Below are 26,966 nucleotides of genomic sequence, written 5' to 3' on the forward strand. Positions count from 1 at the left end.
TGGAATTAAAATTTAAAACTGGAACAGAAAAAACCAAAATTATGCAACTATGATGAATAAATGTGGCTATCACCACCATCTGATTGTCACAGTGACAAAGGACTCTATTGCACACCACATTTAAATTATTATGAAACCCCAGCTCCTGATTCTTTGATCTATCTCATTGAAAAAAGTACGACATGCACAGATCTGTAGGTTCTGCTCAGCAAGGAGTAAAAAACAACAGAAAAGAACATTTCTTTCATTCTGCCTAGTAGTAAGAATGTATGTTGTGGCACTGATTTTCTCTTCCTGCTCCCCATTTTTGCTAATGTCAATTTTTAAAAGTGAATGAGGTTATAGTTATCCCCTTTTTAATTAACTTGAAATGTTCCCACAGCCTAAGATCTGTTCAAGGCAACTGGACTTTATCCAATGTGTCAATAATATGCTGGACAAATGAAAAAAAAAAATGAAAAGCAAAAGCGTATAGACAAGAAATGTTTATTGAAAAAGAAAATAAAATTAAAAGACAAAAATGGGTGGGAAGCACAGCACACAGAACTAAGAATTAAAAAAACATCTTACATTCTGCCTTAATGGCAGCACAGTTAATAGGGACAAAGGGACGTCGTGCTGCCTGCCGCAGCCGGAGGGTATTTTTGCAGACCTGACGGGCCAGTTTTGTCCAACAGGTGGTGTGCAGAAAGAAAGCCTGCCGTGTTTTCACCGCCGACTTGGGACTGCCCGTGTTACGCACCGGGGTGCCCTGCGTGGCCTGCCGGGACAGGTGGGTTCGGACATGCGACTCCTGCAGGAGGGAACACAGAGAGCCAACAAACATCTGAGCTAAAGCACCCAAACATCCCAGAGAGCATCACACACATCTGAGCCACAGCACCCAAACATCCCAGAGAGAGTAACACACACATCTGAGCCACAGCACCCAAACATCCCAGAGAGCGTCACACACATCTGAGACACAGCACCCAAACATCCCAGAGAGCGTCACACACATCTGAGACACAGCATCCAAACATCCCTGAAAGAGTAACACACACATCTGAGCCACAGCACCCAAACATCCCAGAGAGCATCACACACATCTGAGCCACAGCACACAGACATCCCAGAGAGCATCACACACATCTGAGACACAGCACCCAAACATCCCTGAGAGAGTAACACACACATCTGAGCCACAGCACCCAAACATCCCAGAGAGCATCACACACATCTGAGCCACAGCACCCAGACATCCCAGAGAGCATCACACAAATCTGAGCCACAGCACCCAAACACCTGAGCCACAGCACCCAAACATCCCAGAGAGAGTAACACACATCTGAGACACAGCACCCAAACACCTGAGCCACAGCACCCAAACATCTGAGCAATAGAACCCAAATATCCCAGAGAGCGCAACAAACATCTGAGCCACAGCACCCAAACATCCCAGAGAACATTACACACATCTGAGCTAAAGCACCCAAATACTTGAGCCACAGCACCCAAACATCCCAGAGAGCATCACACACATCTGTGCCACAGCACCCAAACATCCCAGAGAGCATCACACACATCTGAGCCACAGCACCCAAACATCCCAGAGAGCATCACACACATCTGTGCCACAGCACCCAAACATCCCAGAGAGAGTAACACACACATCTGAGCCACAGCACCCAAACACCTGAGCCACAGCACCCAAACATCCCAGAGAGAGTAACACACACATCTGAGCCACAGCACCCAAACATCTGAGCCACAGCACCCAAACATCCCAGAGAACATCACACACATCTGTGCCACAGCACCCAGACATCCCAGAGAGCATCACACACATCTGAGCCACAGCACCCAAACATCCCAGAGAGTAACACACACATCTGAGACACAGCACCCAAACATCTGAGCCACAGCACCCAAACATCCCAGAGAGCATCACACACACCTGAGCCACAGCACCCAAACATCCCAGAGAGTAACACACACATCTGAGACACAGCACCCAAACATCTGAGCCACAGCACCCAAACATCCCAGAGAGCATCACACACATCTGAGCCACAGCACCCAGACATCCCAGAGAGCATCACACACATCTGAGCCACAGCACCCAAACATCCCAGAGAGCATCACACACATCTGAGCCACAGCACCCAAACATCTGAGCCACAGCACCCAAACATCCCCAGCTGCACAAACTCACAGGAATATGTGAGTAACATGGCTAAGCACCGTACAAAAAAGCAGTCCTATGCAGGAAGCCATAAGCCACAGAGCAGAGAACTCTGTTGAGAATGGATATATAATTCCATCCTATATGAGATAATTTATAGTAGATTTAACATTTCAGAGATAACCCACCATTTGACAGACAAAATTACCTGTGTACACAAAAATTGCAGGAAGCACATGCTTGTTTATACAAGAAGTAGTCAAATAAAGAAATGCAAGGCCTGAGCACTGTACAGTTCTACTTAACATAGAAGAAGGATTACTAAACTGATTTTTGTAATACCAAAGTTGAATATATACATAAAAAATATCCATTAAATAATCAAATCACAGCAGTCTTTTGAAAGCACCATATTTTGTTTTAGAAAAGTTTGTCTACACAATCCTACCTCTGTAGGTTGGCTGGAAGACAGCTTATCTTCATCTGTCTGTGTGGGCATTTTCAAGCCACCATATTTCTTCCAATAAATCCAGCAAGATGCACACAACCTACATTGCATATTAGGAGGGCCCCAAGAATACCATTGGTGAGACTGCGGAGCTAAGGAGGAGAAAGCAGCACAGGTGAACTGGTGCATGCTATATTCACTACAATCAATCCAAATGCTGTAATAGATGACTATATAATGGAAATAACACATGGCAATAGCAGAGCATTGTATGGATAAGTATTTAATATATCTGACACAAAGTATGAAATTGAATTGTTTGTTGCTTTTTATTTTTACAAAAGCACCAGAGAGGTGAACTCCAAATAGAAATTTTGGAAATGCTTTTATAATGAATTTCAAACCAGGGACTTTGTATTGCTGAGATTTTCTCCCAGAGGACTACCAGAAAAAAACCAACAAACCCAATGCTTCTAATCTCACCCTGGAAGACAGGCTAATTAAGTTGGATTTTATATCTGCTCTCATATAACCTCTGTTAAGGACTGCTATTTCAAGAAGTCCAACAAAAATTATCAGAAACACACAAAAATACTAGAAAAAAACTATAGTTCTCTCCATGTTCCCCAACAACAGCGGAGGGATAAAAAACACTCCAAAGCCATGCAAAGAAAAAAAAAAAAGTTCAAAACCCCTGCAGCCTTAAAGAAAAACCAAAAATAAATTTGAATCAGCTTTATGAAGGTAACAAAATAATAGATCAATGACATTATACTATACTACTTAAACTTTCTGTACTCTATGAATTGTTAAAAAATAAATCATGAAGATATTTGAATATTTTAATTAATATACTGAAGGCAGCTTTACCTTGAAGATATTTCTGCCGTAAGAGCAATTGCAAATTATCCTCTGTCACATGCTAACAAAAGTACATACCTTTTTTCTAACAGCACATATTAAGGTTCACCCAAACTCTTGAGTCATTAAAAATATATATTTACTTACTATAGCAGCTTTCACAAGCCCGACCTATTACTGTGGCTTGTGCCTGGTAAGAGGCTCCCATTGCTCCGTTGACTGCAGCAGGTTTCCCATTGTTGCTGGATATTTGATTGGGATTTGGTTTATTGCTTTAAATAATTTTTTTTAAAGTTGAAAAAAAAAAAAAGGTGGTTTTATTAACTGGTTAGTCAACATGAAGACAAACAATCTAATTCTGGAATTCTGATGTGTGTTGACAACATCTATAAAATTTTCTCTAAACAGCAAAAGTAACTTTTCTACTCCTCTATTATTTTCAGCATTGTCAGACACTTGCTATATTGAGAGCTGCTCTGATGCTCCAATTTGTAGCTTTTAGTGTGCTCATATGGCAAGCTAATAAAAGACCAACTCTCAGGTCAAAGCATTAACAACAGTCTGACACAGCGTGGAATTTTAGAAGGTGGTTCTAGTCAACAGATAAGGTATACAAGTCGAGGATGGACTTTGGGTGAAGTATAACAAGAGGAGCAACTGCCTGTAATACTACCAGGTTGTTGATCCCAGGAAAGGGTCAAACAGCCTCCTGTCTGAAAAAGAAGTGCCCACATAGTACAAATGTCTTATATCTATGGCAAAACTCACCCATATATCAGGCTGTTCTGTCACAGTTCTCTTCTAAATTACTTCCTTTCTAAGAAGGGTAACTGTTTTTTTGATATTTATGTTTGGCTTTTAAATATTATTATTATACTATATGATTCTCGTAATTATTGTAACTTCTAATACTTCAGTGAAGTAGGACTTTACAGGTCAATTAATTCAGAGAGCATTAATATAATTCCTCACTAGATTAAGTGCAATATTTCCAGAGTTTCAACTTTATGAGTCTTAATTATTCTCAATACAATTCAAGGCTGGATACATTGATTCCTAAGATAATTATTTGTTATTTTAGGTAGCATAAAATATATTCAAGAAAAGTTGAAATGAAAATTGAAGAAACCTTTTCTGTATCAAGTCTCTCTTTCAAATGCCAACAAGTCTGTCTCCTGCCTTCTCCTTTTTCACTGCATCAGCAAGAGACAATTTTACAATTTCCACATACTCTTTATCCTGGGCTCAGGGTACAGGAGAAGAGCTTGAAAGATGATTAAGTCTTCTACATTATGATCTGTTGCTTAGTTACCTTTCAGAAATGCCATGAATTGAAAGGGACTCTCTAGAATTAAGGACAGAACCTTGCAATTACAGGAAACACCTAATGATCAAGTTCAAAAAGGTGCTCAGCTTTGAGAATCAATTCTACTCAGATTTCAAATGTAATAAATGAGTCTTGAAGCAGAGCATTTAGCAATCCCATGCCCACCACAGATATCAAATCCTTGATAAATCCTACTATCCTCCTACTGTTGACTAGGGATTTTGTCTTGAAATGGAGGCAAAAGACAGGCAGTAAGATAAAAGTGCAAAAACTCCACATTTGGAAACACATTTTGCCACCCAACACAGCTGGTCCCTACTGTGAACATACTGAAAATCCATAACTGTCCACATGGAATGAGGAAATTAAATTGAAAAAGCATAATGTAAAGACTGAGCACCTTATGGTTTTCCTAAAGCTTAACCACTCATCTGAAAAGGTTAGGGAACACTCATACTAGAGTTTTTAGCTTTTTTTTTAAACAGCGTGACTTATTAGAGATGTGAGCATCAAAACTCACAAAATTTGTTCTGAGATAAGACTAAAATAATTAATTTAACAGTCTGCTGCTTTCATTGTTACATCTGTTTAAGAGAGAAATGAAACTCTATTGTATGTAATTTATACAAAACCTCAAAAATATTTGTAAAGTACTTCCTTTGTTATTACATTCTTCTGTTATACAAACACTCACAACAGTGGGAAGTTCATATATAAGTAAACAGAATATACCCCAGAAAGCTTAGAAAAAAGTGATTTGGAAACCTTTCTCTTGTCATAATATTGAGGAAATTATGAATATGAAGGAGGAATTTTATCTTTTTTTCTGCAAACCACGTTAACAGAAGCAGATACAGCATCCAGTTTAAATATAAAAGAAATACAGATCAAAAACCCCTCAAGAAGAAAACAAGACTGCATTAACACAACATGGTCAAAGACAGAAGATCTGGGGCTGTGCGCTACCTTTAATTTAGAACCTGAACATCTCTTGTTTTTAGATGAATTTTAATCAGCCAGATAAAACTGTAATGGGAAAGTATCTGATTTATTTTTTTTTTTTTAATGTAACTACATTATCAACTGCTTCTACTTTGAAATATTGCACTTATGCAAATATGAAGTGTTGTGCTACAGAGATTTGGAAGGCTTTATTTTGAAAAAACTGCTTTTTAAATTAATAGGCTCTTCTTGCATATGAACAATCCACAGGCAGTACTTGATGAGCCTTTGTAAAACTTCTTATTCTACACAAAAAGGCTGCAGGTCAAAAACAAAGATCAGTAAAGTAAGAAGGTTTCACTTAAGACAAGAGTTTCTGGCGTATTCTAATTATATCTCTGCATATAATAAATCCTGTGAAAGCAACCATTAGAGAGATGACTAGGAAAATACCATGCATGCAACTGCATGTTACTGTTTCAATTTTACCTGTATATTACTCAAAAAATGAGTTTGTTGTTATACTCACTAGGTGGGGATGTATACTTGCTTCAATTTACTTTCTGCTTCAGCTGCTTTCAGACGTTTCTAGTTGAAAAATTAAAACATTAAAATACTTTATTAAAGTATGATATTTCATAAAACTGTACACAATACATTCTTAAATTATTTGTATTTTGTGATTTCAGAAGAGCTTCCAAAACAAGCATAGATATCTACACAATAAAAATCATGAAAAACAAGATCTAGAATTTTAGTATTAGTTTGAAATCCTAATATGCTGTCCTTCCCAGTGAAGCACACAGGCCTCACATAGGACAACAAAACTGTAAGAAGGACAATGACAGTTTACATAAATCACATCCATATAAACCTGCATGACACTGTGGCTACCCCTCAGTGGAGAATTAAGTAGAAACTAAATGAATGTAATTGTGTTCCTCATCAGTCATATAACAAAACTTCTTGCCTGCTCTGTCCAACTGAGCCTGAGCTTTTATAACCCAGTACTAGTAACAATAAAGTCCACTGAGTCTTAGAAATAACTAAACACTTACTAGCATTAAATGCCATCAAAACTGTGGCTCAGAAACATCACAGGACAGCTATATTACTGTCAAGATAGTCTGTGAATTTATTAAATCATTACTTTCTTCATACTTGCTACAAATTCACACCATTTTGCATTTCTATAATGTTGACAAGTTTTAGTTATTGCTATATATTATACAAGTAACTGAGACAACAGTTTTTTCAGCAGTGGAACAAGAAATACCAAGTTCAGGTGTCTACAGGTTTTCCAAAACATTTGTATGTAAAAGATGAAGAAAAAGCATTCTTTCCCTGTACTTTCTGTACTCAAGACATTACTTCTGTTCACTTGAGAGAAAAAAAGAAAAAGCAAGAAAGAAAAGGATCTGAATTATGGTCTATTTCATTACAGAGGATAAAAAAGAGGAGGGGACACATTTATAGCCAGAAATAATAAATCAGTACTACCTGTCTTCATCAAGTGATTAAAATTCAGTCCTTCATTTCACCTGCAATAGCCACTTCTCCTCTCTGCTGTACTCCTATTTTTTGATATCCAACTTTTGCCCAGTTTATAATCCAGGAAAATATTTCCCACCTTGAGAAAACTATCATTAGATGACACTGCTCTGAGAGTCCCTTGCCTGAGCCATGAGGTGAGTTACAGGGTTATTCAGCTTTACTGGCCCAGCAGTCTGACTAAACCTCCTGGTGTAAGCTGCCGTTCTTCTCCATTTCATTAAGCTGCCTCTGTATTGTCCATTTATAAAATTGCAACTTTAAGGAGTAATGTGCAACAAATAGACTTCTAATCAGTCCATGCCACCATTAATTAATTCCTGTGCAATGAGAGCTCTTTTCCATTTATCTCCAAAACAGGTTTTTTTTCCCCTTACAGCTCTCTGCTGCTCACAGATGCCCAGCTGTTGGAGCTACAGAAGTGAGCCCCATTGACACTGCTGGTACAGTTGCAATCTTTCCCCAGTGCCAGGCTTGACAACACTGCTCTTCCCTCAGCAGGCCCATAGGAAAATGCAAACATGGCCTGCTCTGCCTGCTTGGGTCACTTTTTACAAGAGCAAGGAGAAAGAACAGCAGCAGCACCATGATCCAAGTCTCATAAATTGATAGTTTTAAATCTGAGAACATTTCATAGCCCCAGCAGAGAAGCTCCCAATGGTGAACTCCCTCTGCTTAACAGCAGGACACAGGTTTTCCACAACTGTCTCTTGTTTGTTCTCATATTATTTCCAACAATACAGGACTTGTTTGCAGCCTGAAAGAAGCATGTGCTACTGCCAGGCAACGGGTTGCCACACATTCCTCAGAGCTTCCTAACAAACTGGTCCATTCTACAAAAAAGAATAAATCTTACACCTAACACAAGCGAAAGAGAAAATACAATAAAGGACCAAAAAGGATGAAAGTAGCCCTGAAGCACTGTCAGAATGTAAAGGCATGTGTAGGAAGCTGTATTAAGCCCTGATGGCAGTGTCAACAAGAAGTGACTATATACACACAGATTAAATTTTATCATACTTTTAGTACTGGCATGGGGGTTGTAAGAAATGCAATTTAACAATTGCTTTTCTCTTTTATTTACTAAAGGGAACTATATACTGCCTTCTAAAAAAAAATCATTCAATGGCATTTCTGTATAAGCTATATTTTTATACATTAAAACTATGGCTAATATTGGTCTTTAAAAGCAACAGAACATGTCACAGCTTGAATTCTCACTGACATACCAACTTCTAAGTACCAAGAGAGAGGAAAGGATGCAGAAAGAAAACTACCAATAGTTGCAGAGGTTTCTGAGATTAAGGCCCTGTCTGTTGAAATCTAGAGACAGAACTGGCAAAAGCTGAAGGTTGAAACTGAAAATATTCAGATAATAAACAAAGCAGTTTGTAACAAATCCCTGGGGCAATGTAATAAATTACTGGAGCAATGTAACAAAGAGAGTTGATGCTTTACCTGGAAAAAAAAAATGTACATCTTAAACAGTATTTCGAACAGGTCTTACAGACTGCATTGCAGGGGAGGTCAGACTATATTAATCCAGATTTTCACCTGGGGTCTACTGCTTTCAATGAATTAGCATTTAAAATGAATGTTTATGGGTTTTAAGAAATTTTGTTAAGACTATCAACTCACAAATATCCCAAGAAATAACCACTGCCCTAAATTTGTACTGTTTTCAACAGTGGAAATAAATAAATGAGAGCCAAATGTAATGTATTGCTGCAGTAGAGCAATTTAGCTACCATTTAATGTGTTCACTCTTTTCCTCTTACACAGTCTCAATAAAATCTTTTCCCATTGAATCAGACATTCAAGGAGAACACCACAAATAAATTTTCATTCAGTAGAATCAATCAGTTAATCAAACCTGGCCTTCCTCAAACACCATATATAACACAGTGGTCACAAGAAGTGCCCTCTCACCAGGAATGTTTACCCAAGGCTGAATTAGTTTTGGTAGACAAGTTCAGAGAACTTTAAGATATCTTCCTTTCACTTTGACTTGAAGGGAAGATGTTGTCAAAGCAAGGTGGTAGCAGCACCTCCACTGCCATTAAATTCCCACATTTAAAACTTAGCAAGAATAACATTAGGTAACAATTATGATAAAGAAACCTTTCTTATGCCTGACACAACACATCCAATTCACAGAAAGAAATAAAGGTAATTAAGATTAATTTTTCATGTTAAAACCAATCTAGAACTCAGAGATTGCATTTTAAGATTCAAGTATGTGCACTGACCTTTTTCATTTTTCCATTCCCACCAGTCCCCCCCTGCCCCTCAACATGAGATTTAGAGAATGACTGAAATTTCCACTTTATTACTGAATACATTTTCTCCCTGAACTACATTCAATTATCATTGTTTGTTCTTTTTGGGAAAAAAACCCATACAGATATTGATTTGACTGAACTGTATCAATTTTTACCATTCCAAAAAATCTAAACAAGAGCATGATGAAGTCCTGGTCCCTTCTTAGGAAGAATTATAGAAATGCTAACCAGGTTAAAGTTAGGCATTTGGCCTACATGGTTTTATTACTGGTGATCACATATGTGACCCTGAAAGAACATGTCTAAAGAATTCCATCCTGAGTGTATTGCCATGTTCTGAGCAGGACGTTGGAAGTTTATTTAGTTACAAGTAAAACACAGGCATTTATTTACCAGAGCATTCAAGCTGCAGATAACCATAAAGCCTATGTAATTTTCCTGTAACAACCCTAATCCTACAAAAGGATATTCAATGTTAACACACACACACCTTAATTTTTGTAGCAATAGAATCATAACAGAGCTCTAGAGAAATTTACAAAAGGAATCTTAGTCTTTCACCAACTACTCCTGAGCAATTATTTCAGGAAAAAGTCACATTTTATCTGATTCTTAAAGATAATATTCTGCCCAGCCATTAAGAGCTGACAAGATGCACAGCAAATCTGTTGACAGAGCCCTTCTAGGATAAAAATCAACAGTGGGAAAGGGGTTAAAAGTGAAATGAATGGTGGTAAACCTAGAAAAATATGTCTTTAAATGGAGCATATTATATACCATTTGTATTATCCATAGAACTAAATGTCCTAGTGATACTCCATGACTCTACCATGCAGTTAAAGACCTTTCCCTTAATTTCCATGCCCTAACAAGATGATGTAGAAATAATTTCAAATAAATGAGAACAACCTGAAGTAACCATCCCTGATACATTTAATTTGAAACAAGTCCAAAGATCCATCTAAGAGTACAGCTGTAGTTATTACAGCATAAAAATTATTTTCAATACACTGTCCATAACATCACTATCAATTATACAGCAAATAAAGGAGCTACTAGCTTAAACATTAAATCGGAAATTAAAATGGAGCCTTTTAAAGTATTTTATGGTCCAAACCAAGGAGTAAATATATAAAGAGTACAATATATAAAAAGTATCAATACTGACATTTTGCCTAAGCCTGCTAAAAATATCCCAGTATTGGTACCCAATGTAATCTTAACATGTTTTTGTTCAACCCAAACAGTTGAAGACTCAATCAAAAGGATGAACAAACACACTGTGTGCAGAATGGTCTCAATTTTGAAATGCTGGTAATGCCAAAGTAATGCTTTGTCCAGAAGTACCAATAAAAGGTTCATCACACCAGCAGCCACTGTAACACAATGTATTTTTGTGCTTCCTTCGGTCCCATGGCAGAGCTTCACAGCCTAAAGCATTTGCTCTGCAGGCCATTTCCATCTGATCCCCTACTGAGGGAGGAACCAGGAATCCCATTGCTTCAAACCAGCATAGAATACAAATAGCTTTAAAAGCTCTTCACAGTCATGGGATGTACAGCAGGCACCAGAGGATTCACCAATGCAGCATGTAACAGCACTGGTCTATACCTGAAAATATTACCTTAGGCTTTCCATAGTATATCATTTCAAGAACACAAACAGATTTTTATGGTTTAACAACAGCACTTTCTTAAAGAATGTCTCAAACTGGTTCATTCTGAAATAGTCATTGAATTACCTGCTGCACATATCTGTCAGTGGTTTTCCACATGTAGTAATATTCAGTGATGCTAGTCAGAGACTTCCAAGGGAGCTGAAAAACATTTTTTACAAATTAAAGTGGTTCCAAGAAATTGCAATGTCAACTTCTTATAAAACACATGTTAAAATCAAGTACAGTTGAGACAAATACTAAAACCTGAATGTGTTAAATAACTGCATTAGAATCCATATGCAAACAAGCACATATTGCAATTAGTAATACACAACCTTTCCTTACAGTTAATAAGTATGCTGAATTGTGGTATCACACATCCAAATCTACATGTAATTTATTCTGTTTATGCCATATAGTTAAACAAAATGATCGAAACATAATGCAGATTTCCATTAGGAAACACAGAAGGTAATATCTCTTTTAAAAAGTGTGTCCATTGGAGAAAACATTAGGACTAAAAGAAATCAACTTGGCAAGACTGTGCTCGAGTCTCATGATAATTTTACTCTTAAAAAATACAAAGGATACCATACATCGTTCAGATTCTTCATGTCCCATAACAACTCAGCTGCTCATACATTACCACTAGTTTTGCATAAACTCCCACATGCTCTCAACTATTAACAAGAAACAAAAGGATGCGAGGGACAAATGTTACCCTGAGCAACACGAGTGATACTGACGATAAATATTTCACAAAAATCTCTGTACAAACAAGGTACCTTTGATAATGACAATTATTTTGGGTGCCCACGTTCATCAGTAAAAAAAAAATGTGTTAACCTAAGTGTAGGGGAGAAAATTAGGCAATCACTTTTAATTATCACCAAATAATCTATTTAACTCAAGGTTTTTCTATAATTTAAATTAGGATGTCTTACCCAAAATTTATGCAATTTTTCTTCATGAGCTGGAAACATTACTTATTTGTGTGTTATATTTTCTAGAGGCATGCATTAATACAAATATTATCTGCTTTCTAGAAATGAGGATGATCTTTAGGAGGTTCCAGTACATACAGGTGTGGAAACTAATCTTTCCAGCCTTACTGACCCAACTAGGCAGATTTCTGCATGTTTTAAGCAAAAAAAAAAAATTTCCTGCACTTTTATTTACATCCTAAAACACCAGAGGAACACCTTCTAAAACTGCCTCTCCCTGTATGCAGGAGTTCACTAGTTTTTCAAGCTGCTTGATTGCTTGATTCAGGTTCAGAGTCAGAATAATTCAGAAGTGTGTGAATCCCTGAACACTTATATTTGATCCAAAAGTAGCAGTATTTGAAATGTTTATACTGATGTCTCAATAAGTAGTAACTAAATTCAGGTTCCTAAAATCCTTTTGTTTTCTCAGGTAAATTATGCCTTGAGATAAATCTTCCCTCAAAAAGGCCAGTGACAAGAAGATGTGTTTGATGTGAGGTGATAGATAAAATTATTCTGTCTTCAGGTCCACATTCCCCCTGGCACCCAGGTGAAATGCTGTCACCCCAACCACTTGCCATTGTCAATTAGTACATTTTAGCATATCCATATTCCTTTTCCTTCCTGAATATTTATTAGCACATTCACACCACAAATGCTTGCCATTTCTCCAGAAAATACTTTGATCTGCTTTAACTATGGCTGTGACACCAGTATGTTAATTTACTCACTAGGTATCTACAATTAAAGGAAGGTAATTAAGATGCTTGGACCAAATAACTGTAATCCTTTTATACTTTGATTCAAAACTTGGAAAAGCTGTTTGACAGACTGAGCACAGATAACCTGTATTCCATTTATCTATGCACTTAAAGCTCTGAACTGCCAGTGAAGCTGTGAGCAGCCATAGATTAATACATTACCAACTTCTGTTCTTGAAAGAAGTAAATATGCTCATCTGCACAACATTTTTGAAAGAGAAAATTAGCAAAAGCTATCAGCTCTACAAAAACAGACAGAGGGGAATTTTAGGTTTCTTTAGTTTCTCCAGGCTAAAAATAGACCAATCAAATCAGCACGAAAAGTTTAGGACTGTAAAGCAGCCTAAAATGAACACGGTAATTTTAAGCCATGTTTTCACAATTCTCTAAAACTGGAAAACAGTTGCTCCTGCTTTCTATAAACAGTCCCTACTCTTGATTACCAAGGTCCTTCCTGCCATATCTGAGGGGTAATAGTTATACATTTGTGAAAACTGTTGATAATGAAAAACTAAGAATTAACAAGTATAACATCTTTGTCCTACTGTTAGGAAAATAGTTACATTTGGAGAACATAAAATATCCATTCTCTTCCCATTCTACTACTCTGGGATGTGAAATGATTCAAGAACATCAAGTAAATTGAATTATCTTATAAGGTTTAGTTTGATTAGGATTCACACAGAGTCTTAAAGACAGAAGAACCTCTCCTACAAGAGTCAATGAGTCAACAATTGATGAAAATTATTATTCAAAAGCTAGATTGGTAGCGATTACAAATGAGCATCTCCTATCTATGAAAAAAAGGTAGAGACCTTTACACCATTTAATTTATAACAATCTTGTTTACTAACAGTTAGTGTTTGTAGTGTAATACTTGAACTGCACATTGAAAATCAAACAGCTGCAATTCCCAGTAACTGCTGGAAAAGTAAATGAATCTGCATTTTACACAACTGTCATGTAAGGGCTGCATAGCAGCTGTGCCTTGCAAATCTGGGCTGACACAGAAAAGGCAACTCCTCTGGGATGTAATGACCCAGGCAGGTATTGTATCACCCTTCTGCTACCAACCTCTTTCTGCCATGCAGCTTGACTTTCTTGCCTGTCCTGTGGCACCACTGCATGAATGCTGAGGTTGGAGTTTAATCTCAGTAGGATTTTATCATTACATCCTATGTGGAGATGCAAAAAAGTTCACAGGTAAACTATCAGTTCATGATCTTCTTTGCCCTTGCTCTTACAGCACATCTAAGAGTACCTAGATACTTATCAGCAGTAAACTTATCAATGGCTTGCCACTGAAGAGAGAGATGATAACAGATGAAAGTATCATCGTGGAAAATCACTGTTTACGTGCTATGCATTTATACCTACCTCACCTTGCAGAAACGTTTCCCATATCTGTGATCTATATCTCAATGGACTATTTTGGGTGATTACTTAAAAAGTAAATGTGTGTTTTCAAATCCCTGCACTTTTAGAATGCTACATAGGAAGTGAGAACACATAAATTTTACACTAGAGAAATCAAGATATCCAAAGACTACACAATGACTAACATAATTGAAAGACTTCAAATTACATAGAATTAAATAAAGACTGTGCACTGTTTTTAGTACCATATAAATTGAGATATAAAATAGATGTTCTTCTGAGGATGTTTTTAAAATGACATTTTTCCAAAGATTAAAAAAAAAAGTGACTAAGAATAGATAATATTCCTGTTCTAACTAAAATAAGCTATAATTAATTAGTGCCCCACATCCATTGTGCTGCACTCTGACTCATGGTTAAGGTGCCCTCAGTAGGCTATGCAATGCTATCACCAGATCTGTGTGTGTCTCCTGCTCTGGGAGGAGACGAGGGCAAAATAGCTGCACTTTGGGAAGGAAGATTTAGTGAAAGAGGGAGGGTATTGGGACAAAACTCTATCAGAGTATCAAGACAAAATTTTAATATTGTAAACAACTTCTAGTAAAGTAATTCAAATATCTAGCATTTGAATATTACAAATCAGAAGAAATTCTTGTGACATGTTACTATATTGCATCACTTCAATACAGTAGTAGGTAAAACAGAAATTTTACAGAAAACAAAAATACCACACAAATACCAGAGAAAAGCCTACTGCATGCTTGCTCACAAATTGTGTTAGGACACAACTTGTAAACAGCCAATAAAAGATGTTATATGCTTAAAGCATTTTCAAAAGCCAAATATTATATATATTATATATTAGGAACCATTTAATTGGAAGACATTGCTCCTGAACTATTGTACAGTTACAAATGAGGACCATTTGTCTGTATAAGAAATAATAAAAAATGTAGTTTACCTTAAGATTTCTGTTCTAAAAGATCTATAAATATTGGTTTTCAATAATATTTTCTTGAACTTAAAAGAGCTGTTTCAGCCATGATGCAACTTTCAACTTTATGTCATCAATGTAATGAACATTTTCTCTCCTAGGAATCTCAAAATTAAGCATGCAGATATAATACACCTATTAAAATGTCAGTTCCTTAGAAAAACAATAGCCTTTGCTTCCCACCTTCATCCAATTACCTGTTCCATTTCAAATCTTTGAAAATGAAGGAAAGACAGCTCATTGCTAAGCCTCCTCCCACTGTCCTGCAGTCTATCTTGTAAGGACTTCTACATTTACCATACAGTACCTTTTCCTCCCCCCTCACAAAGACTATTAATAAATTTCTGCAAAGAAAATTTAGAAATCTGAGTTCTCAGAGTCATGCAGAATGAGATTAATGTGGAAATGTTTCAACTGACTTCAGTCTTAAATAATGGAATGCCTTTGCTTCAAATCTTAACTTTTTCGTGAAGCCCAACTTGAACATGACACAACAGAGAAAATATTTTACCTTGAAAGAAAAAGGCTCTCCACAAAATGTGAAAAAAATTGCAGCAAATTACTAGCAATTCTAGCAATCAGTGTGAGAATCCATTTAATTTCATTGCTTTGCATTAGAATTAGTAAATTAAAAGTTTACTGCCCTATAGTCTGATACTTCAGTACAAAAATGATTGTAGTTAGATCATACTGGGAAACATTTCTTTTACTTTTCAGAACTGCCAAAACATTTACTATGTCAAAACAACTCCCTGTAGTACATTTTAAAACCTATCTGAATACCAATTTCTCTCTGCTAACCATAGTAGAAAACCCCAGCTTTCCAAAAACACCCAGGGGAGTCAGCCATGTAGCTGCTAATGAATTTCACTGGAAATTGTGAAAATACTCTGCAAAGTTCCTGGATGTTTTTCAGATGATTTTAAGATCCTCAGCATGAGACGTCCTACCTGATATAAAACCACTAAACAGATTATCTTCTGTCACCATCTTTCCAAACAATAGCATTGAACAAGAAAGCATATTGACTTTCAGCCAGATAAAATGTATAGCTATGTTAATCACACTGGTCAGCTACACAGATTTCTCCCCTAGCTAAACCTCCCAAACCTACAGAAAACAGCCATGTTCAACAATGGCAAAACATAGCTACAGGAAAGGGCACTACTTTCATACTTACAAAGTCTTGTCGAATGTCATTGAAGTCCTTGCCATACTTTTCCAAAGCCTCTTCAAATAAACTAGCTTCTGATGCTGACCACTCCTCCATTTCATCTCTACACAAGACAGGCCCTCCCAGTGGCACCAGAACACCGATGGCACTGCTCAGATCATAGTTGTGTTTATGCAGTGTGTCCATTGCGTGAAACTGGCACGGACAAGGAGACAAAAAAGATGTGTTTAAATAGACAGCAGTCTGTCTCAGTTAATGCAAATTCAATATATTATTCTCTATAAACCAAGCAAGGAGCCTCTGTTAATGCTATGTTTAGAATCTCTCTTGATATCATAGTTTTCTGCTGTGGAATATGTGGAAAATAAATAGTTTATTACTTAATCTCGGAAAGGAAATACCTTGATAAAATGTTTACCAAAAATGACAGTTTATTAGTTCCTGAAAATTACTAGCAAACATTTCTAAAGAATCTCTTGTTGGTAGAAATTAGTTCCAAGAAACCCAATAAAGACAGTGGCATATATTGACTGTGGGGCCATTTTCAACTAACAGAAACTCTAAATAAAAACTAAACAGTTGCTCAGACCTCTATGAGCTCAATACACTCATTGCTGGAGAAGGAAGACATTTATTGTTTTCATTATCATCGTACTGAAATAGTAGCAAGACTTTTGTCCCTTGCTAAATAAACACTGTTATCACAGACCAGTAAATAAGGTTTCTTTGGTAGATTCCCTTTCTATTATAAAAAAGAGAAAACAAACAAATTAGAACAATCTTCACACTGTAGGTAGCACTGAATGCTTCCATTGCTAACCAAGGATGGAGAAAATAAAAAGTAAACAAATTCGCCCATCAGGAAAACGAGCAGCACACAAGAAGCATTTCTGACTCCTCATCCCAAAAGACCCCATCAACACAATCCAAGTGGCCGTGCTGAAGGAGATATCAGAGTTATATGTGTGATAATGTCTGTGACTGTGTCAGACAATTTGTCCCACCAGGTTGCTGAGCTCCAAGTGTAGCCTGCAAATTCTCACAAGGCACAAACCCAGCTATGAGAAAACCTTGCAAGGAAGGAGCATTCCTGCATTAAGTGTCAGTACAGCAATTCCAGCTGAGCTTCTGCATACAAATCTACTGCAAACAATGGATTTTTTTTTTTTTTTTTGCCATCTTCTATCAATGACTATTGTCTTTCTCCAGTGTTTACTGTAAGTCTTTGAGTGCTATCAAGCACAAGATACTGGAACTGTTTTGTCTGCAAGAAGCAATGTCACTATTATCCTGCAATGCATCATTTTACTTATGGTTCCATCATATTCACCAGCCTGGAGAAAAGTCATTGTTAAAATAAAGTATTCTAATAGGAAAGTATGCAACATATTGCCTAAAATTCATCAGCCTCATATTAGGGAATGTACATCGAAATCACTGATTTATTGTTTACTATTCAGGCAATGAGTAAACCAGGTCTAAAGACTGAACTCTTACAGTAGGTGTGCTACTGAGGTTTAAATATTTGTTTAAATTGCAGTCCTCATAGAAAAGCAGTACACACAGAGTGTCTTCCAAGCAGCTGCTAAATCCAGATCTATTCAGTGATACCAACTTTCATAAAAATGAGAAGTGAATACATCAGAATCTTGCTCTTGCTTTATGTTCATTTTTCATCTATAATAAACACTTGACTCCACAATGTTTTTTTTTTTATATTGCTAAAGAAAAGATTTATACTGAACTCAGCGGAACTAAGTGCTGCCTTCGCTGAGCTGTCCTGTGACAGAAGACCACTGACAAGTTATTTGATAACAACTCTGCCTTCTACAGGTTTGTCAGCCCTGACCTACATCAAATTTCCACACTGCAATGTAAATTGTGGTAGCAAAAGCATGACAAGCCTGAAGGCATTAGTAGAGGCTGAGAGTAAAAGTCCTGGAATGCCTTCTTTTGATCTGCTTTACCTGAAGAATCAGGTAGAGAGATGTGGCATTGCCTCTCACAAACAGGAGCCTGAAGGACAGAGGAAGAACCAAAGAGCTCTTGCCCAGAACATGCTGTCCAGCAGAGACACAGGGGCACATCAGAGGAAAAGTGTTAGCCATGCAGCTAAGTGGCAATTTCAAGCCCAAATATGAGCAGACAGAGGAAGAAACTTTCCACCAAAAGCTAAGGAAGGGCTGCATGGAGCTGCAAGAAAGGGCATCCTGCAACCAGCCACACAACACAGCTCCCATTCCAGGCTGAGCTGCCTCAAAGAAAGAACTCAAACTGGAAACTGAGCAATTCATACTTTAAATGTGTTTACCTTAGGAGCCACATATAAGGAAGTCTAATAAAAATCATTAAGACACCATCCAAAATGAAAAGGAAAAGACTGTTCAAACTTTTCATTTTGAAGAGACATCCAATATCAGATTTAGGTCCTTACAATAAGGTCACATAAGCTCTTCTGAACAAACCCACCACAAGGAGCAAGTGTTGCCATCAGCCTGCTTTGCTTTACATGGCTTTCATGGTCAGTATAAGCACTATAAAGCATTTAGGAATCTGAAACAGAAGGTCTTCCAAGTGTCTTTCTCTTCTTAGAGATCAGTTTTCATTATAAAATAAAGTACTGCCTTTGAGAAGGCCAGAAATGCAAATTTTAGTTGGTTGTCTCACAAGTCTTTACCAGTGTAAGGGAAGCATATTAGCATCTAAGAAGGTAAACACACATTGTTTCATGTCTTCTTTAGGGTTTTCTAAAAGCAGGGGGTTTCCTATCTTATCTCATTACCTTCCATATGTTTTCAAAATAAAGGAGCTTGAAAGCAGCTTCTCAGTGTTATTCATCTGCAAGAAATGTGTACATCAACCCTGAATTTATCTGTGTTCATCATCTAGGCTTTTTTTTTTTTAATATCAGTTTGTTTACCGTTATCTCTGATTAAAACTAAATAAGATTAAAACTTAATTAGGAATACTGGAAAGCCACAGGTGTGGCACACTGAAATCCTATTAATATCACCTCAGATGCAAGGGCTATCTTCCTTGCATTAAGAAGATAGATGGTATAATTTTCTTAGTGTTATGCACCTACATGCAAAGTATAAAAGAAATATACCACAAGTTCTGCAAATGTCTCTACTAACTTTAACTGCTGCTGAAAATATGCTCTCAATTAGCATGGAAATGTCTGAAAAAGTAACTATTATAATGACAAATATGTCTTTTCTTTATTTAGAAGGAAGTACGTTGCCAAAAAGCTAAAAAGTAGGGTTTTAAAAAGCTGAGGGAGTAGGAAAATGAGAACAGACAGACACAATAATTAAGGCTAGGGTGGCTCCTTTGATGCCTCATTATAAGATATGCCTTTCATTAAGTGTAATGGAACTTAATGGATCATTTGCAATGGAGAAGCATTAACGTGGCACTCAAAGTATCCCTTTATTAGCAGCATTGCACATGTACTTTCAAATGAGAAATTGCCATAAGGATAAATCCAATCTATTGAATACTGAATACAGGATGCAAATAAAGAAGGGATATGCAATATGTGAAATTGATTAGAAATTCTTAATCCAACAAAATATTAATAAAAAGAAAAATGTTAAAGAACTCTTTTGATGAACAAAATAAAGTACTTAATGTGAACAGAATTGTGCTGGTAAAAGTCATATTAGCAACTGTGAAACAGAAAATTCATTTTGAGTATTACTGAAAACATTACATTTTGCCCCTACCCTTATGATGCTATGGTAGTCCAGACTAAATCAGTTTCCTGTTCAACAGTCTACACTGCAAAAGTGTACTTAAAAAATAAATATTTTTCTCACCATAATAAAAAACTTATTTTATCTGAAATGCAAGAATTGTCCCACTCAATCAGACCACCCTTTTAACTAAGCACTGTGTCTCTTACAGTAGCACCAAGGAATATTAGATAAAACATTCAAGTAAGTCTAATCACAGTCTAAAGTAAATTCCCATTTCATTGACCAGCATGTACAAAGTTTCAGAATAAGGACATTTAGAAGGTATACCTTGCCCTATTCTCCTCAGTAGCAATTTATGACCTATATGGTTACATAATTTTTCTAACCTTTTTTTAACCTGCTGGTACTGCTCATTCCCACAAAATTTTGTGAAACTGAATTCAAGTGGCTTTCTATTCACTTTGTAAGCAGTGCCTTATCTATTTTGAACTAATCTCTTAGTTTTATTGAGTTTCCTCTCATTTTAATACTCCAGTATCTTGTAAATAGCAGGTCTTCTTTAGCCTAAACTGTGATGGTGTTTAGGTACAAAAATACCTAAAATAATAAAACAACAGTTGATTTCTTTGGAAATCTAAGTCAAACTTGATTATCTGAAACAGTAATATTTTTGGTCTCACAATGTTTCTGGCATACTTTATGTACTGTAGCACACCTTCTCAGCTAGTATGATTATACAGAAACAAACCTGCAATCAATATATTTTCACTTTCTCTAAAAGATGCCGGTGCTTACATTAACAGTGAACAGTACACTAAGAAAGCATTGTAGGAATATGCTAATTGAAATGTTCTTTAAAAAAATGCTTACAAAGTCAGACTGCTTATCCTTTATAAAATATGATGACATATACATCTAGTAAGTACAAAGTATTGTCCACACAATATTCAGTCATCTTTATTACCAATTACTTGAAATGACACTGCCCTGAATCAATCCCTACACAATGTGTATTATCCACTCTGCTGTGGGTTATCCACAACTAAAGCCAAGTGTTGCACTGTGTGATTACAAGGGCAGCACTGAGAATCTTAAAGGAAACACACAGGATTTTCTAACATACACACATACCCCTTGCTTGCAGGTAGCTAAGGACAACAGGTGGAAAGTGGGGACTTTGGAGTATCAGATAGCATTGAATTAATGGATATAGAAGTGTAGGATGTTTAAGAAGCCACCTACCAGTGTGATGTCTCGGGAAGCTGCAGCTGCACTCATGTGTAAACTGGGTTGCCTGACAGAACTACTGCAGTCCAAGGCTCGAGCAAACGTGCCCACCGCGCTGCAACAGAGGAACAGGAGCAACAGTAAATACACAGAAAGATGAAATCTCAAATATCAGACTGAGCCATATTTACAAAAGTGTCCTTTTACACATGGGAGTCACATACTGTCATGTTACTGTTAAGTTTTCCGATTTTTGCTAACAAAGAACAACTTGATAAAGACAAATCTCTAAACACTGCAGCAAAAGCTTTGACCTTCCCCCAAAAGTAACAATGTACAAATAACAGCAGCAGCTCAGAAACAAAAAATACTCAGAATTCTGATGTACCAGCCTCTTAATGTATAGAATTTTCAATTAATTATGAAGTCAAAGGTTCTCCACAGTTTGACGTTTACAATCAGTACTATTATTTCTAAAATTATAATGCTATAATAGTGCTTCAAAATTATAATTCAAATTAAAATGGGGGTTCACCATGTCCCCATGAGGAAATTAAAAACATTTCATTCACTTCACTAGTATATGTCTACTACTTCCATTAGTGAGCCAAAAAAAGCATATTAGCTAAGGTACCCCCAAAATTCCTGATGCTGACACAGGTTTCAAGCAATAATGAAATAAATTGATCTCTCAACCTACTTAATTAAAGCATTATTGATTAATCTGTTATTGAAATGGACATATTTTTCCAAAGCTTTACTTTCTTTTCCACTTTTGTTGATGAATTGTAAATGGCATCTATTACACTTAGACTGTTCTAAACTGTAAATATTTCTTGGAGAATGGTAAAACATTTCTCGGAAGTACATCTACATATCACGCACAGTGAAGGAAAAGAGAATTTAACTGGGCCTAGTATATCATATAAGAAATGAGCAAAGATGCAGTGACACAAAAGATTATCAATAAACAGATCAGAAGTGTCTCCAGTACCTGGATTTGTATAATGACTCTTGAGGTGCATTCAGAAAAAAACCTGTTTATTGCAGTTATGACATAACCCCTTGTAGATGCAAAGACCCAGTTACAGCTGTAATGCAGTGCAATCCTCTGGTGTAGGGACTCAAGCAATTATATCCCACACAACTTACAAGCACAGAATTATACCAATGGTGAATGTCACTGACAAATAAACACACTTCACTGTATCCTCTAAATCTGATATTCAACAGTAAAACAGTGTGCATTAAAACTTTAACTCACTGAAGTTATAAATGATCTTGGAGAAACTGATAAACTACACTACCACAATTTTATCTTGAATCTCAAAAAATGTATTACTGAATAAATGTTTCAGTACTTGCGGCCACAGTCTTACAAGTAAAGATTTAACAGCAGTGATTCAGTATTAACAGCTTTTCTAAAGGCTGTGGAATAAATAAGTCTTATTCAAATGTTTTTCCATAACCTTTTCTCCCTCTTTGTGGAGAAGGCAAATATAAGACGAGAAAACACACACACACATTCTATTTTTTTTCCAAACCTTGGCAGTACATGAAACAGTATTTGTCCACAAATTACTCCCAAGAATAAGGCTCTGTTATGAACACATTTCCTGATAGTCTGTCAACCTCTTTCAACATGTTGGCATTGATAAGGGCTGTAGCTAAGCAGCCTTTCCTGTGATCCTTCTGTTCCTACTGCTCAAACCAGTGAATGTGGCATGCCTGCATTTCCCTTCTGCTGCTACCTGCTAGCTTCTTATCGTCCTTTTGCATAATTAAAATTTGTTTGTTTTCACCACATTTCTAAAATAAAGTCTGAGTATGCTATGAACACTACAAAGAATGTTCTCACAGTCATTCTCTGGCAGATCAAACTTTTGAGGCTGACTTCAGAGCCCAAGAGTATTTTGTTGCTCAGAATGTAAAGTCAAAATTAAGATAAAATATAAATAATAACATAATTATTATTATATTATTAATAATAATATTAATTTTGAATAGAGAGGTAAGAACTGATGCATCAGTGGACATGGCTTCCAGTGCTGCACTGAATAGGAGAAGTTTGCAACCATCAGAAGAATGCTGTGTGGAATTTTGGAGTACATGGGTGCAAAACAAATCAATAATAAATGAAACACACAAAGACAAAATAAAATAATGAAAATGGTAGAATAAAAGATAATAATAAAGATGGCATCAAACATAATGGAACAAATATGATAATAACAATAAGAAAAAAACAAATAAATAATACATAATAAAATACAGGCAGGGTCCCATTTGGGGTGTCAATGGTGACAGGACAGGGGGTGGGGATGGTACAGGACACAAACTGGGGAGTCTGGAGGTGTGAGGTGTGCTCATGTCTGTGGGCTCCCTTGAAATCAAACTAACTTCTAGTTCTCCTTTCCATAGAAACTTGTTAAAAACAGTGAATTTCCAAGTAAGTGTAGAAATTCTAGAGCATTTTGCTGTTAAACAGTAACTAGATTCAAAATTAAATAGTGATATACAGTGTTTTATATAATCTAGCTATGCAATTCACATCCAAATTCAATATTAATTTTAGACAACACTGAAATACCCTATCTTTGGTGTTTTTCAATTAAAAGTACAGATGTGAGGTATATATTGATGCAAATGTCAAAATCTACCTTTGTCATTTTTCCTTGCATGATTTCTTTCTAATTCCACTATTCAATTGTTTTAGAAAAGGAACAAAATAAATAACTAACCAATGCCATTTCCAGAAGACACAGTATTATCTTCATCTACCTAAAATAAAACTCAGTATTAAGTCAACACAAGATAAAGAGTCACTAACCACTCAGTTTTCTTAACAAACTTTCAATATCAATGTCTTGTTACGCTTGTAGAATTCAAAGAATAATTGTAAACAGTTAACTGAAATTATATTTAATTCAATAATAACTATAATAAACTGACAACCCAAAAAAGTGTGCTCAGCAAGCTACTTATGAATTATTCAATGTGTAATTAAAATACTTGGACTTCAAACAGAAACAAACACTCCCCAATATTTTCCAAAATAAGCTAAAGCCAAAAGTCACACAGACAGTGAATTACACAGGTGGCAGAGAGATGGACAACACAAACAATTGGAATTATCAGCAGGGAGAGCACTCCCTGCACAGCCTGCACTAGCAAGCAGCTATAAGAGCTTTAAGGGTTAGACCAAATGATCCAGTGTTACTTTAATTTGGTTTTCTGTTTTCTTTGGTTTAATTATCTTAAAGAGCAGAACCAAGAAGATTTATAACAGATTGCAGATGACAACCATACAAACAAAACAAATGCATAGAGTCCAGTGCCAGTATCTAAGATTATGGAATAAATCCACAAATTCAGCAAAACTCATCAAGGTCTATGTCCAAAAATCTGAGAGATGGCTGCACTTGCTATGTCTCTGTGCCCTATATTTAGGCAAAATTTCAGATTAGATTTTGAACACAGAAGATGCATTGCTCCAAATTACTTATAGCTCAAGTCTAAGACATTAAAGGAAATAATTATTCAAATTTTTGCGTAAGATAAAATAGTAGTAGTCAAAGAAATTAAGAAGCAACAAACACAAGAGACTGTCCTAACAAGCTTCAAAAGGTTTGGTGGCTCATCAGTAACTAGTTCTGAAAAGGGGTGTTTTTTATCAAAGAAAATCTGAAACCACTGCAATTGCACATCAGGATAAAAATAGTCTCTGTTTCTCCCAGTAACAACAGCAATCCAGCATCAAATCAGGTCCAGAAAGTTCTGGATGCAGGCAAGTAACTCTCAATTTCCTTCTACCTTGCATTGAAAATCCAGTTGAGACATACATTCTTCTATATCTGAGGATGTTTATTTCAAAACAGTTCACTTGTTTTTTAATATTGCTTGTCTGTTTCACAAGTAGTGGGTATACTCTGGACAAAGCTGTTGGAAGTGAGCCACGTCTGTGCATACATGAATCTGCAAAACCACAATTCTCCACAGACTAATCAATGAGACCTATGCCTCACCTCTGAGCTAATATTTTTGAGGAAAACAATTAAGTGATCTTTGGTGGTTTTCTATATATTAAGAAAGGAAACCTTTCTTAATATATAGGATATAGGATGCTATATATATATATAAAATATACTATATATTATATAATTTTTATATATATTATATTATTGTTATTATATAGTATATATATTTTATATATATAATTTTATATATATTATATATTGTAATATATATAAATACAAGGATGCTTTGTATTCCTTGTCTTTACTCCAATGTTTCTCTTCACACTGAACTGTAAATGGTCCTAAAAAAATGACCTCTTAGACTGGTCTGAACTTAAAAACCAGCAAATTAATAGCTGACTGCTCTTTAAGAGAATATCATGATATTTAAAATATTGGAAAGAAAAAAAAAAACATCTTCAGTGGAGACACAAGCAAGCAACAAAACAGTAATTTAAAACTGAAAATACAGGTGAGATTTTTACTACTCCGTTCTGAGTAGTAAAAGTCTGACTTGCAGAATATATTCAAAGTAAAAAGATTCTGTTAAAAAAGATGTTTTCTTTGCATTCCTAAGCAACTGCCTGTACAGTGCTATGCTTCATTGTATCACTTCAGATATTTACAGCACAAAGGGAGATGGCATGATAAACATGAAAAGTCACCCGCCACTATTCTTTTGCTGAAAGACGTTCAAAGTTAGAGTAAGTGTAGCATGATATATAAATGTATGATATGATCAACCTTCACTTTCATTGCTATATAAATAGAAATGAAACATATGTGAAGTCTTTCTTATTCAACAGAAATAGAATCTGAAGATAAAAGTAGTTTAATTCACAGGATGTTATTTAATGCATCATCTCTATGCTATCCTGCAATTTCATAGTCACAGAGGAGGAGATGTACAGCCCCCTAAAAGCAGATCCATGAAAACTCTGCTAGGGAAATTTATTCTTTATACTGCCATAGATCAAGGATCATTAAAAAAAAAAACACAAAAAGAAATTCAGCTCCAAGTCTGAATTAGTTCTTTTTAAATGAATTTGGGTCAAGAAGTACAGTAATACCAATACACAAAGGAATAAACATATACTAGCCAGGCATGACAGACAGGCAGAAACACAGTATTTTTGATATGCCTGGTAAACTTGATGCAAACATATTTTTCCTTTTCACTGCCAAACCATCTGGCTACCATTAGATGCTGTAATTCACCTTGCTAGGAAACATCCAGTTTTGTGAGCGAAGCATTGGCATTGAGATTTTTCACCATTTCTGCTGCATAATTTTATGTTGCAATTCTGCCATTAAATTTAATTACCTCTTTAATGAACTTCAATTCCTTTTACTTCTCAGCACCTCCAGAGAATCCAGAAGCACTGTAAAACTGAAGACTGCAAACCAATGTCTTTTGTGTTTGTTTTCATTTATGAGCTTTGGGAATTTTGGTCTACTGCCACTGATTACAATGAATTATTTCACAAGAACACAGCAC

General features: G+C 36.1%; 1 protein-coding gene across 8 annotated transcripts in view; it reads right to left on the minus strand.

Moving 5' to 3' along the window:
• The window catches only part of MTA3 (metastasis associated 1 family member 3), a 139,397-nt gene that overhangs the window by 52,285 nt on the left and 60,146 nt on the right, over positions 1 to 26,966 (minus strand). For all 8 annotated transcript variants that reach the window (XM_085577103.1, XM_031504262.3, XM_021546388.3 and 5 more), the window contains 7 exons: positions 21,468 to 21,567; positions 16,531 to 16,719; positions 11,317 to 11,391; positions 6,272 to 6,330; positions 3,621 to 3,745; positions 2,613 to 2,764; positions 571 to 793 (listed from right to left, as the gene is read on the minus strand). In XM_085577103.1, the coding sequence (XP_085433229.1) occupies positions 571 to 793; positions 2,613 to 2,764; positions 3,621 to 3,745; positions 6,272 to 6,330; positions 11,317 to 11,391; positions 16,531 to 16,719; positions 21,468 to 21,567 (923 nt within the window). The remainder of the gene's footprint in view (positions 1 to 570; positions 794 to 2,612; positions 2,765 to 3,620; positions 3,746 to 6,271; positions 6,331 to 11,316; positions 11,392 to 16,530; positions 16,720 to 21,467; positions 21,568 to 26,966) is intronic.

Source organism: Lonchura striata, chromosome 3, assembly GCF_050655825.1.
Source record: "Lonchura striata isolate lonStrDom1 chromosome 3, ASM5065582v1, whole genome shotgun sequence".
NCBI classification, from domain to species: Eukaryota; Metazoa; Chordata; class Aves; order Passeriformes; family Estrildidae; genus Lonchura; species Lonchura striata.